The following is a 14851-nucleotide window of genomic DNA, read 5'->3' on the forward strand; positions in this document are numbered from 1 at the left end:
CACAGTTAAAAATGTCAACAGAATAATGAAAAAGTCTCTTTGTAAAGAAAGTGCATTGATTATTTTGTTGCATTATCTTTTTTATGTGTATCATACCAGTATTTCCAATGCGTCCTAATAATAAAATAAATGTAATTCAACCATTATTAGTTTTATTTTCACACCTGCACTTTTCCCACTGTGACATGTCAAAATGTCTTCTGTAAAAAAGGACTTGATCTTAATCATTGCTCAGAGTTGAGTTTGATGCCTCTGATGGGATGAACCTCGTGTGCGACATGGGCTGATTCTCCAGTCTGCAAGGATGGATGCTGTTCTTGGATTAATCATGGATGGATTAATCAGTGTTGTGATGTTTGATGGCATAAAACCATACATGCACAAAATTAATATTATTGGTTGATGCGTCCTGGTGCAATAAACAAGTTAAACAAATATATTTTTTAATATTATTGTTTCTGTAGGCTGCTAATGTGAGACACAGTGACTAATAATTAAGCCAACTGTAGGCACATAGAAAAATATTATATTAACTCTAAGTTTGAGGTTCATGAACTTCTTAAACTTTTTTGGCCCGTGGTTACACAGTTAATAATAACCATAAAGCTGTATTGTAAATATGTATAGTGTTTCCTTCATTAGCCTACACAAGACCAAATATTTTTTGAGGACCACTTGAAACAACCACAAGATCTTTTTATGGTTCCCAGGCCCGCGTTTGGAAGCACTGCATTTGCGATTCGGGATCTTTCTGCCGTACGCGAACGACAACTGTCGTAAACGTGACGTGATGACGTGATGGCGTGATGACGCACGATGACGGAAGGGGAAACAGCGGGTTTGTTTGAAATGAGGAAAGCGTTTCTGTAGTTATTGACAACGGTGTGGCTCACAAAAAGTATGTTTTGGCTTTGTAGAAAAATACACAACGACTATTTTTAGTGGATAATTAGACTTCAGACGTCCAAGCTCACCGTGACGTCGTGCGGGGAGCTGACTTTACGCCGGAAGGCTGTGAACAGCAGACAAGAAGCTGTAAATATGAATGTTTGTTAAGCGGCTAACGTTAGCTTAGGTAGCTATCGTAGCACTACAGTGTGTTAGCGCGGTGCTGTAAAGCTTCTCTGACATCTGCTTGTTAGCAAGTTATCGAAGCAGGTAAGACAAAAACTGTAAACTAGTTTAAGAGAGTCCACTGAGCTTCTGTGTTTCATTTTGCGAGGGTGCTAAAGACCTGTACCGTTAAAGCTAACATCAGATGGAAAGTTATGTTATAGCTAACCCTGTTGATGTTACTTCAAACTCGTGTCCTCGCCGGTTAAATATGAACGGGCTAACATGATGATAACGTGCCGTCTGCACAATCCTTCTTCTTTTCATTGCTACACGTGTTATTTCTCACATGAAACTAATGTCAGCTGTTGTTTTGCTCCCGTTTCAGCTCCAAAATGTCCGACGCTCGTGTCCTGGTTTTGGAGGAGCGAGTGAGGAGTTTGTCAGATGAGTTAATGCAGTGCCAGGTATGTATGCATGTGTGTTTAAAGAGCACACACACACTGATCGATTGTGCTATCTGCTGTCTGAAGAATGTCTCATAGGAAACACAAATGGTGGTGATAAGCTGATAACACAGTAACATGAAATTGGTCTTAAATGATCAGATTTAATGGGGTGATCCAGTGACAGCAAGTTCAATCATCTGTGTATCTATCAGAGGTGAAATACGTATTTGACTGCACTAATGCAGCACTGCAGGTGAACACAAGTGTTTTCACATGTTTATGCTTTTCATGAGCTTCATGGTACAATGACTGAAATATGTCGCTCTTATTAGTGTAAAACAAAAACCAAAACCTTCTTGTTTCTATGTTTTCATGAGTTGATTGTTTAGACGGCATCACAGTCACTTGTGGTTTCTTCGGTCTGACTACATGAACATTGTGCAGTTTCCAGCACATTTTGCCTCACTGCGTGCAGACTTTTTAAAAAACTTTTTCTCTAGTTTTCATTTCTATCAGACATTAATTGGCCACTTTATGACGTGAGTAATCCAAACCATTTCTCACCTTAATTGCCATTCTATTCATTTTTGATCAGATAAAGACCTGTGACTCACCTAAGCTACATATTGTGTCTTCGTTGTGTAACATTATTTTAAATGAAAGGATTTCTTGGGAGATAACAGTGCATTCTGGAGAGTACGTTAGTCAGCTTTCTGTTTCAGCTGCACTCATTTAAACTCAAAAGGCATGGACCCATGATTATGGTTTCGAGATTTATGATCAGCACTTGAATTTGAAAAGCATATCAATTTTCAGCATGTTTGTTCTTATTTAGAGATGAGTTGATTTTACTAAATTGCATGAAGTATATTTTAATTGTTTGCTTGTCATTATTGACTTTACTGTTTGCTGCAGAGGACCTGACCACATTTTATTGAGCCAAGATTGTAAATAATGTGAAGAAAATGTCCTCTTCCGGAGTACATTTTAATAATTTGACGCCCCCCCTCCCCCACATTTTTCTGTTTATTCAATTAAGTACAAACACAGGCCAGAAATTGCTCTGGTACAGATCTGAGAACCTTTCATCTTCACTTTGTGAGTCAGTGATTGAGGGAGGTTGTCCTTGCATACTCACCACCAGGTGGTGCCTAATAACATGAGTGAACTTAACCCAGCATTCCTCACTTTGCATATCCACAGTACCTTACTGCACAGGTAGATCGACCGCTGAGGGCTTCAGCAGATGATGTGTTACTCTGGAGTTTCTATCAGACTATAGATAACACCGAACACATGGGCAGGAACAGTTGTTGTGACAGTGTTTGGATTTAACCAGATGTGTTCGTGTTACCTTATTTATCCTGGATATAAAGTTTAGTTTGGCTGTTGAACTTTTTAGAGTTTCCTCACAGAAAGAAGTTTGATACCTTCACTCCATAGTTTGTCGAAGGCACAAGACATCCATACAAACTTGTATAGTGGCAAGTCCATGCATGCGTGTATGTCCATCATTAAACAAAAAAAACTTCCATTTCACTATGCTGTGTATGAATAATCAACATCTCTAACCTCTAAAACCTATAAAAGTGACACACATTTTGAGCCCTCAGTCCGTTTTCTTCTTTTAAACTTCTAAAACAATTTGTTGGAAACTCGTTGTTATATTATGATTTTTTTGTGTGTGTAATTTGAAGGTTTGCTCACCCAACAACCCACAAAACGCAGAGCTGCTGTCAATCTCTGTCACCTGAAAATGTCACAGGCTGAATTCTGGAGCTCCCAGTAACAGTTGATGTTTCTAAAAGTGCCTTTGTCCTACAAACACAAGCCAATGTGAACACCTTTAGGCTGTGACGCCGCGTTCAAAGTTTCTCTCAGTGGTCGCACACTGAAGCACTGCTGCTGACATACTGTGCTCGCTTCAGACTGACAGCCTCTGCTACTCTGCATTGAGATGACATGGACGCCATCCTTGGTGGTCTTTTCTAGAGTAGAACATCAGTGATTCTGTCTATCTAATGGGGACTTTTAGTTGTGCAGTGTACCATTTAAATAGTGGCATTTGAATACCATTGATGTCTTAAGTCTCTGGCAAGATGTAGTTCAGGACAGGCATTAACTACAAAGAGTTTCATCTGTCGGCCAGCAAATGTTCCTAGTAGACCCTGCTAATTTTATTAATATGTGGCTGAATTCCAGTGGCTGTCTTTGGTATGTTTAGCCCATGGTGTTTCAGTGGCTAGATTCAAAATTAATAATTCAGCGATCATCAAAGACACATTCAATGCATCTTTAAGAAGACGTACGGCAGAGGAGAGCTCTTGATGAGGGTCCTGACTGAAGACTTGTCTGTGGAACGGCTAATGGCTGCCAAAGGCCAGGCAGAGGGAGACCACCTATTTCAAGTCAACCGTGCTGCTTAATTTCATCGTTAGTTGCATTGCAGGGCTGATTTGGTGAGATCTCTATCCCCCTTCACCCTGCTCCCACTCTGTGTACACACACACACACACACACACACACACGCTTACACACAGATGCATACAGAGACATAGATCTACAGTCCTTCCACTTTATATGTTCAGCTCATGGTCTTATCAAGGTCTGCTTCTGCCATTTTAGTAAATAATTGATTAGACACTTTTGAAAAGGGGGTTAAAATTCATGTACTAATTGGAGACCAGTAGATTCCAGTGGGAGGGATGACTTTTATCTTATGATGATGTGAACATAATTTATCAGATAATTTTATATTAAGTCGATTTGGTATAATTCTGTCTTTTAATGTCAGAAAATGTAGTTTTTAGATGTCCCTCATTAAATGTAATGTAGCTTAAAAATGTTTGAAAAACCAGCGAGACAATTTGAATTGGAAATGTGTCAGGGGCTGGCTGGGTTTTCCTGCTTGAAGATGACTCTCTCTGTCATCAGCTTTGAGTTTCTTCGGGGCTAGTTACTTTGGAGCTGTAGTGGAAAACATATCCGGAGCGCAATTGATTAATAAAGAAAATGCAAGCTCGACTGCTGTGTTTTGATTTGGATCCCAGCTCTCCCCAGTCATAAATAGTGTATAATGACAAGTGTCAATGCTTGCTCCCCTTGAGTCGAAGGTCACATCTCAGCGATGAGGATTCCTGTTAAGGGAGGCTCATGATTAGCGAGGGCAGGCCAGATCAAAAACTATTTTGTACAAGCTATTTAAATTATTGATTGACTACTCCTTCTGTCGTATGCTAATGTCATTGAGCATCCGATTTAATTTTTTGTTTTTCACCGAGAAGTGCTGAGATGTGCTGCGGCCTTCTTGCAGGCCTCGCTGCACTTTGAGACAAATTTATCAAAAGCTGTTTATCTCAGTTAGGACTAACAGCTGTTGACGCGCTGAATCTTTTATTTTCACAGGCAGACAAGGAGTTTGTGTGGTCCCTCTGGAAACGCCTGCAAGTGGCAAATCCAGACTTGACCCAGGCTGTCAGTTTGGTGGTTGAGCGGTGAGTAGATTCGTCTTTCAAACTGCTACCTGAGAAGCTCAACAGCCGAAAATTCCTTTATCTCACGAGTGAAGAGAAATATGTGTGAAAGTCGTTGGAGGGGTGTTTCAGGCACCTTGGCCATTCTGCCGGGGTTACGACGGAATCTGGTGCAGATGCTGATTTAAGCCTTCTTATCCCCGGTCTAGCAGTTCAACCATGGAAACCCTTTTAATGAAAACACTCTTCCTCCGCCGCACCCATTCTGGACAGTTGAAACACTCCTGCCAAATGCTTGTCTTTATCGGATAAATTGTGAGATTGAATATGACCTCTTCTGCAGGATGGCTAAGCCACACCAAGCACAGTGGCATGGGAACTCTGAGAAAAGAACAGCGCTTCAGGTCTTATATAATACATTTCTCCTCATTAGGACATTAAATGACTTTAAATGATCCTTGATGCTGCTGTAGCTGAACACTGGTTGTTTTTATGTTGCAGCTGCCGCTGAAATAGAGGTAAAGTTACGCTCACTGCCTAAGTTTTAACCTTATATGTGGAGGATATCTTAGAATGAAAATGTCTCTACTATGGGTGCATATCACATGCTCTCTGAGGTCTGTCAGTTGTTAGTAGTCCCCTAATAAGGGTAAAGCAGAGCGCAGGAGCGTGCACAGTTCCTCAGTACCTGTGCCTCTCGTTCCTTCTCCACACCCTCTTCTGTTCCTTTACAGCCCCACAGGAAACCCATCAAAGTATGTTGGTCCGCTGAGGCTGGCGGGGGAACATGCGCCCAGAGAGTGTCTGTGTATTGTATCACCTGATGCGCAGGAAGATATTGACATGGTAATTGTGTCGACTCCAGTCAAGCGCTGGTGCCCGCTGGGATCTGCCATTCACCCTCCCCTCCCCTTCCTGTGTGGATCTTGTAGAGTGATTGGTTGGTTGCTCAGGACATGGTGAACACAGCCCAATATACAAGGAGATGTAGCTAGGCCAGCCTGCGTTCCAGCTCCTCCGGGGACACCACATACTTATTTCAGTGTCTGCCAGGGGAGAGGGCTGATCAGAAGAGGCCTCAGAGATGGGAGGTGTAGAAGGAGCAAGTGATGAGTGGAGGGAATGGGTGGCCCCTGGTGGCCTGAAGCAGTTGAAACAAACAGGTCCCCGATTGATGCCTTGTTTTTGTCTCCCTAAAAGTTAATTATGATAAAAGAGGTGCTAGTGGGCTGCAGAGGAAAGTTTTGTGCAGCAGCAGGATAGTACAGTCGCTCTGCTTTTATAACTAAACGAGCATTTTCCACTTTATTGATGTTTCTTTTCTGAAAGTGTAATTTTAGTAAAAACGCCAATAATGAAATCCATGAATTGCCTTTATGTAAAGGGGTCTTCTTTATTTTCCAGGAACAGCAGGAGGCTCCAAGATTCTGAAACTGGTTGCAAGAAATTGACATTTTACAAGACTGTAACGCAGAGCAGAGTTCACACTGAAATTGAGAAAATAATACAGAACGCACATTATGTAGTCGAGGCATCCTGTCTTACATCAGACCAGTCAGATTCACTGTTTAAAACATATGCAGATATGTTTTCTATCTCCTGAGCACCTGCTGTGATTCAAAGTTATAAAAAAATTACACTAACTCCATGTTTTTTAAGGGGCTTTGGTCTTTTTATCTGCATGTTACCTGTTGGGCTCTGAGGCCATGCTTCGCGTCGTCCTGTCGCTCTCACCCTCACGCCTCAGGCCACTTAATTGTCAGAGACTGTGGACACACAGCTATTTGTTTTTCTCTTCTTTTTGTCCCAGTGAGAAGCACAAAGCTGAGATAAAGGACGGGAAAGTGTTGGAGATCCTCCAGTGCAAAGACTACACGATACAGGAGCTGGAGCAGGTACGGCACAGTCTGTCCAATGGGCTGCAGCGCTCTGTGTTCAGTGTCTGACATCACACACAAACAAACAGAAATATATATATTCAGATTATGTTCATGACCTAAACCTGCTTCTTTTTTTTTTTTACAAAAGGTAATACTGTGCTTGACATCCATTTATAAACTGACCGTATTTACAAACGTTCTGCTGTTGGCCAATGATCAGCTCCAATGGAGCAACTGAAAGGTGAATGCCCTGCTCAGCACCACGGCCAAAGGTCCAATCAGAGGGCATTTCTCATTAATTTCTCCCAACCACACTCTCGAAACTACATCTCCAGACTGACGCTTGCTTGTCTGGCATTTTAATCACAACTTACTATTCTGTTTTTTAATCTCGCATCGTCCCTTTTGCTTGTTCCAGGTCGTCATTACAAACAGTGCTTCAACTTAGAGAAACTTAAAGAATCCATGTAAGAACTGATGTGTGTGTTTTTAACTGAACACCTCCACATCTTCCTCTCTCTCACCTGCTTTCTTTTGCACGCACCCTTGTGTAATATTTCTTGACGGTATGATGGCTGACGATAATGACATCACTAATGTAATTTAGTCCAAATCATCATCCCTTCACTGAAGCATCCGTCAGTCTCCTTCATTAGCGTCCCTCAGCCAGAATCGTGTTCATTCCTAATGAGACTGGCTGTAATGGAGCCATCAGCTTGCCAGTGTTTTTCCTTATATTATACTCTGATCCAGTCGATGCAGTACTTCTAGTAGTAACTCACAGGAGCGCAGGATGTGTAATGACATCAAACTTTATTTCAGTCTGACGTAAGCTGACGTAAGTGCATTGCATGAAAAGTGCCTGTTACGTAAAGATGTGCCTGGTTTCATTAAGTGCATTAAAAAGCTGTAATGGATAAGAATTTACCTAAAAATAAAGACTGATTGATTTGCACCGCTGACAGCCAGCTCTCCTTATAGGACGCCATCTGCAGTGCTACAGCAGAGAAACTGATGCTGTGTTATGTTAGAAAACAGAATTATTTATTAGAATATAAGATAAAGAAAAATGATTAAGTATAAGATAATAACAAATGTCAGAATGGGAATGTTTCTATTGCACCTGTTGTATTAATGCAGAGTTTTAAGCCACTATAGCAACATCATACAACATCATACAACATCATACAACATCATACAACATCATACAGCACCATACCGGGCCTGACTGTCAAAGTGAGCGTGGCCAGTTTGTTTTGTCTCTGTCTGAAGGGCCTGTTGCAGCGTGTTATGCGTGTTTTACTTGAACATAAATATCCCTTTAGAAATGACTTACTTCCCTTCTTTACACTGACGTCAGACCTGGATTTCACCTGAAATTTTATTTTCCAGGAGGGTCCACTCAAAAATCTTAAAGGTTATTACATCTCAGTGAAGCCTGCTTGATTTTAACGAGGCTTGGGCGAACAGAAAATTTCATTCATCTGCAATAACGTAAATGTTATTATTAGTTAAACTAATGGCTGGCGGGCGGATAACTTATCACGGCTAATTACACAAGTGGTCACATGCTCTTCATCCGTCTCTGCCAAACCTTCAGCCTGACCGCTCTCCAGCTGAAGGTGCAACGTCACCGTGTGACCAGAGGAGAGCTGAGTCGTTAAAACGGAGTGATTAATGTATTCATTCATCACGTGATCCAGATTAGTTTCAAAGCATGTGTAGAACAGATAAACCCGTCTGTGTAATCAGCTGATCTGATGGATTTCAAATAGGGTTTTGAAGAAAAGCTCATGAAATGCTCATTCACTCTTCTGTCTTCATGCTTCTCTGTGTGTTTAGAGTGCGTCTGTTTCCTCTTTAACTGCTCTGTAATGAAACTTTCAGGCTGTTTGAGAGTCTCATTAAGAGCACCGAGCTCTGCGCTGTGTCACCCGACCCTCAAACAGTCATCATTTCATCCACGGTCCTGAGCCATACATGCCCAAATAGTGATTAATTGGTTTTTCCTCTTTTTTTTTTTTTTAGATGTGATGGTCCACTGAGTCCACACAGGATCTTACAATCCCTTTAATATCTCCATTCTCCAACTTTGATAATGTTTTTTTCCTTCCTGCTCTTTTTTTAATTTCTCTATATTTCCCCTTCCCCTTGCTACTCCTTTCCATTTTTGTAACATAATTAGCTTTCATTTTTGAACCACGCTGGGAATTTTCAAATGCTAATCTTTCTGTCCTAGACCTCTTAACTTGGCGGAACCCCCCCTTTTTTCCTCTTCTATCAGTTGAGCACTACTGGGGTTCAAATTGTTCTTGCCTACCTCATTATCAATGTTTGAATTTATTTTCTGCTCTCCGGTATAAATCTCTATTAAAGCCCCTCTGTTCTTAGCACGGCGAGCTAGGAGTAGCGAAGAACGCTAAATCCACTATCTGGATATATCTGAGCGATTTTTCCCTCAACATGGCAATTAATTGCATCCCAGAGCACAGTGTTATTTGAGAAGAGGGTGCACCCACAGAAGGCTGTGGATTACCAGCCAATGCCAAACCCCAGCTGATGCAGTGTTAAGAGGCCAGCCTCCTCCTGCTGAGGCCACAGAGGCTGCCAAAAAACACGAGGAGAACATATATCAGCATCAGAAGTGGGTGGTGGTCGTTAAAGTCATTGTACCATTTCTGCTGGTTTGGTTAAACGTTAAATTGATCATCGTGGAGCTCTGTGATTATTTGTGGCTCGCTATAGATTTTAAATGACAGGGTGATCTTAATAGTTGAGTGTGTGTGTGTGTGTGTGTGTGTGTGTGTGTGTGTGTGTGTAGCGGCTTTCTGTTAAAGCAGCAACCATCAGAGGATTAATGGACGTCCGTTGACGTAAAATTGGTCGTATGTAATTTCTCAAACAAAAATGCTAAAATATTTGATGGTTCCTGATTCTCACATGGAAGAATTTACTGCTGTTTTTTTGTCTTAAACTTGCTGTAAGCTGAATATCTTATTATTTATTTTATAAACAAGACATTTATTGACGTCGCCTTGGGCTCCAGGAAGCTGCAGTGGGCATCGTTCATTGTAGATGCATTATGGATAAGTTGAATCAGTTGAACGCTCATTTATGAAAATGATTGTTAGTTGCCTGACTTCTGTTGCAAACATCACAATTTCACACTTTTTCTATTTAATATTTACAGGTGTAATCAGGTTTTAATGCCTGGTAAATTTAACCTTGTTGGTTTTGTATAATTCGGGCCCTGGAGAGGACACCATCCAGACCTATTTCTGAGTTTTCCAAGACTTAAATGTGTAAAGTAACACGTGGCTGTCTTGTCTCTGTCTCTGTGTCGCTCTCTGTCTTTCCTCCCGTCTTGCTGCTCGCCACAGAAAGTGACGGGGCAGCGGCAGGAGATTAACAGCTTGGCGCAGAGGAGGACGATGGTGGACGAGGAGAATGCCTTAATGAAGAAGGAGCTGACAGCTCTGCGTGAACAACTGGTCAATAAGAGTCAGGAACTTAAGGTTGGTGGAACAAATGTTCTGTGGCAGTCTGGGCCTCCCAGTCGAAAAGTCTCTTTTCTGTGTGGCACTGAGCACGACAAGTCCCCCGCGGCTTTAGCCACAGGCGTTTGAATCATTTAGAGGAGGAAGAGGATTGTTCAGCCCTCTTGAACACAATCTCTGTGTCTTTGTCTTTTCAGTGTCTCTCTGTCTCACCCCTTCTTGCTTTTAGCTATATTTCCTGCTCCTGACAACCGAGAATACTTCAGAGCCGCAAAGTCTGAGTGCGTGTGAGAGAGAAAGATGGAGAGAAAGGAAAGCTGGTTGTTAACTTGCAGATAAATACTTAATGACTGCTTCAGTGGGGGAAAGTGAAAAGTGTGCATTTGATGGTGTGGCTTCTCCCTAATTATGCTTAGAAGGGACCCAGCTATGATTAATTGATAAAGGAGTGGTCCTTACACAGTCTTGGTGAGGTCTCATGGCGAGAAATTGTGGGGGACAGCATCAAAGGAGACCTAGGTTGAGTCTAATGGGTCTTGCAGCAAGCACCATTCTCATTAGGAGCCTGTCATTAAAGCCGACAGACCGGCCCCTGTACCTGCGTGAGCCCGGCTCGTGCGGTACAGCTCGGCTCACACCGGCCAACATCTGGCCGCGTGGGCCCCGTCCTACAGCACAGGTGACCTTGGCCAATCAGCGGCCCATGCAGGGGGCTCCTGCAGCAAAGCCGGTCCACTGTTTACATATTCATCTCAGCCTCAGCCCCATGGGTTGCTTCTCTCTTTGTATTTCTCCAGCTTTCTTTTTTTTTTTCATTTTCTCAGTTTGAAACCACACTTTTTCTATTCCTTTCCTTCCGTCGCCGTTGTTTATTTGGCCCTCGCGACCCCCTACTCTCCTCCTTACACACACACCTCTCTTATCCAGGAAATGAAGACAGAGCGTAGGAGGGAGGAGGAGGAGGAGCGGCAGGTGGTGCGGGCTCTAGAGGAGGAAAAAGAGGGATTAACTTCCCGCTGCGCCGCCCTGCGAGCTGACCTGGAGGAGAAAGAGAGGCAGGCCAACAGCCAACGAGACCATAGAGATGCTGCCCAGGCCAGAGTCAAGGTATGAACGCGGGGACAAGTCCGTTCACACACACAGAGTTGGACAGGAAGGGCCCCGTTGTCTAGCTTTTCCTTTTGTCTGCACACCTTGAACCCTCTGATCCCTCGCAGCCTTTCCTCCTCAGCATGTGAATTTAAAAAGATCTCTGTAGCAAAGCGCACAATTTAAATATGCAGGGACGATATTCAAAGGAAGGAGAAATTATGATTCAGCGTGGGGGAGACAGATCTTCCTTGGTTGGGGTAAAAAATGCACTGAGCTGACCACAACTGAAAGGAACTTTTGTGAGGTCATTTGCATGTGTGAATGCGAGAGTTTGGAGTCTTCGTGAGTTGTCTGTCCTTCATTCTTCCCAGATACAGGCAGGTACGGCCGTCATCATTAGGAATCAATGCAGCGGTTAGACAGTGACAGCGGTGTCGCTGTTCAAACAGTCACATCACAAGGAAAGTCCTCGAAGAGTTTCCGTCACATTTCAACCTGCCGCCTCTTGCCATCCCCTTACAGAAATCAGCTGCCTGCCGATACGAGAGCCTAAGGACATCGGAGCGGTCGAGGAACCTCACGCTCTTCCCTTTCCTTATAGACTAATCCTTACGAAACATTTTACTGCGCTAGTCAAATGGAGTCAGACAGAAAGTCTTGAATAAGTCAGGACTACAGAGTAATTACACCTGGACTGGATGAAGCCCAGCAACTAGTCTATGCACATCCATCACAGCCTAAGACACTCCACCTGTTCCTCATTTTTTCCATCATACATGGATTTGAAAGATGGAGATGGAGAACGTGGGGTGTCGGGTGGAGACATCATGCCAATTTATTTGACATGGCAAAGATTTGTCCAGGAATTTATCATTTAAATCCAGCGCGTGCCAAGATAAGGTGCACCTACTTCGTAGTTATTCTAGTGTTCTGGCAATGTTGTGCTAAAAAGCACGGAGTCGAATTATTTTAACTAAACGGGGGGTGAAATGTGAAACGTGCCGACCCTCTTTGTTATGTACAGTGCTGGTCCACTGTTGACAGAACAAACTGCTGTATGTCTTAAACAAATGGCCAGTTTCCCTCAACAGCTCCGTCTCATCAAATCCAAACTTTGTGAGTTTTCTTGCAGACTGACATTAGTCTGCTTTAAGGTGTTTCTGACATTTTGTCCTCCCCTTGTTTATTCAAGCATGAGTGCTGCTTCATGTTCTCTTCGTCTTCTCTTTGCTAACATGGTTCATTCTGGACCTGTGAAACACTGTTTTTAATTACTTTTAAGCTGTCACGGCTTGGAGATGTTTGATGCCGTGCAACCTGCCTTTCTCTACTGTTCTCGTCTTATTAAGGAGAACCTGTCACTAACACCTTGTCTGCACCTGCTGCACAGCGAAAGCAGCACGATGGCAGGAGCTGCAGTCCTGTGTCAGCGCTGGGTCCGTTCAGCTGCTTCGTAGTGCTGCTGTGTACTCACGAGTGTTTTGACACTGCTTACAATCAATGCGGCTTCATGTTGAAGAAAATAGATTTGGAGCCTAAAAAGAAGCTTTAGGTTTTAAGAGGTGTTACGCAGACGGCTGACGAGTCTCTGTTCCTTTAGATGGATGTGAAGTGGACAAATAAGGATCAGGGCTGAAACGTGTGCGAGTAGCAACCTCACTAATCTGCAGTAAAATGGGGGACGTACAAGTAGTTAAGAAACACAGAATGGGATAAGAATGAAGTGATATGAACATTTTATTGGTACATTTTCTTTACGATAAAAGCAGTAATTTCATCCTCTTTGGTCGTGGACTACATTGTGAAGAGTCTTTCAAATTTCAGATTGTTCCTTTATTTTTCTTCAAAGTGCTTCAAATGCGTTGTTACTCCTCCACACCAGGACTTGGAGGCTCAGCTCCACAACGCCTGGCAAGAGTTGTCCTCCTTGCAGAGCCGCAGTAGCAGCCTGGCAGCCCAGCTCTCCTCCAAAGAGAGGGAGGTGGCAGAAAAAGAGGAGCAGCTCGGTCAACTTCGGTGAGCCCGACCTCACCTGCCCAGCACACCTCAGTGTCTGTTTACTTGTATCAACCACAACTTTGTAAGTGATATACTTGGATCACTTCATTAGTTATTGGAAATATGCATCTGTCCTGTGCAGACACATGCGTGTTTCGTATCCCCTCACACGTGTTGGTGTGTGTGTGCAGCAGTTAGTTTATTGCTGTCTCGGCTGAGAGGCTTGTGGGTGACACTGGTTTCTTCTACTCCGGCTCACCTAAAGCCACTTGATAAGCCTGCGTAGTGGATGTGCTTTAAAAGAGGGAGAAAAGGGAAACGTGGCGGGCTTTGGCTAAGCTTTAGGCGATATGATAAAAACTGTGAGAACCGTAAGAGTCTTAGTGGTAATCTCAACCTTTTTTAACTACTTTTCTGTTTTAATGCCAGAGGCACTCTGACGTGTCAGTCACACCGGGGCTACAGACGATTCTTCAGCTTTTAGCGAGGTGATTAGAGATGTCCTTATAAGTAAGAGGAGCACTTTCTGCTAATTCCATGGGACACAAAACCATTTTCAGTAATAAACTTTATTTCTGATGTTGCTGCAATGAAGGGAATTTAGACATCGTTGACTAAAGAGCTAGTAAACATATTTGTTTCAATGTTGTGATTATTTGTCTAAGTGAAATACAAATTGTACAGTTTGTAACACATTGAATTTAATTATTAAATCTAAGAACAGCAATAATTCAGCATGATTTAATTGAAGCTCTCTGACCTCCTCACACCCTTTTCAATATGATTTCTCTCAGTTTATAAGCTTGAAATAAATCCAAAAACCCAAACATGTAAGTGTATTAAAGCAGAAAAGATAGGCAGCACTGCTCGATTGTGTATTCATATACAGGATTTTTACTTGAACAGTCACAGTGCAGGTACCGTATGAATTTCTTTGACATTTTGTGTGTGTGTGTGTGTGTGTGTGTGTGTGTGTGTGTGTGTGTAGTCGTGACTGTGCAGAGGTGCAGACCCTGTACAGACAGAGCACAGAACATGCAGCAGAGCAGAGCCATCTGATCAAGCAGCTGGAAGGACTGAACCTAGACACACAGAAAGTCCTGAGGAACCAGGAAGAGGCACATACTGCTGACACCACCTCCTATCAGAGGGTACTCACACATGCATGCCAAACCTCAAACTCGTTATTATTACCACTTTGTTGCACTCCACTCAGGCCGCACCCGCCGTGGTGATTTATTTCCAAGCTAGCTGCAACCTACAATTATTTGACTAGTGCCTGAAAAGACGGACTTTTCTCACTGTATCCTGTTACTGTGAATGGGTTCTCAGCCTCTCTCTGACGACACAGCGCTACACAGGAAGGGGGGATAGGGAGAGGTTTTGGGCAATTATTAGTCAGGAGACAT

At 42.9% G+C, this 14851-nt stretch overlaps 1 protein-coding gene across 2 annotated transcripts in view; it reads left to right on the forward strand.

The window, feature by feature from the left end:
- The first annotated feature begins 1444 nt into the window (after positions 1-1444).
- Positions 1445-14851, forward strand: part of cntln (centlein, centrosomal protein) — an 81602-nt gene continuing 68195 nt past the window's right edge. For both annotated transcript variants that reach the window (XM_076728811.1, XM_076728812.1), the window contains exons 1-7: positions 1445-1520; positions 4908-4996; positions 6786-6870; positions 10236-10370; positions 11280-11459; positions 13327-13460; positions 14431-14593. In XM_076728811.1, coding sequence (XP_076584926.1) covers positions 1449-1520; positions 4908-4996; positions 6786-6870; positions 10236-10370; positions 11280-11459; positions 13327-13460; positions 14431-14593 — 858 coding nt within the window. In that variant the 5' untranslated portion in view covers positions 1445-1448. The remainder of the gene's footprint in view (positions 1521-4907; positions 4997-6785; positions 6871-10235; positions 10371-11279; positions 11460-13326; positions 13461-14430; positions 14594-14851) is intronic.

This window comes from Chaetodon auriga, chromosome 4, assembly GCF_051107435.1.
Source record: "Chaetodon auriga isolate fChaAug3 chromosome 4, fChaAug3.hap1, whole genome shotgun sequence".
Classification (NCBI taxonomy): Eukaryota; Metazoa; Chordata; class Actinopteri; order Chaetodontiformes; family Chaetodontidae; genus Chaetodon; species Chaetodon auriga.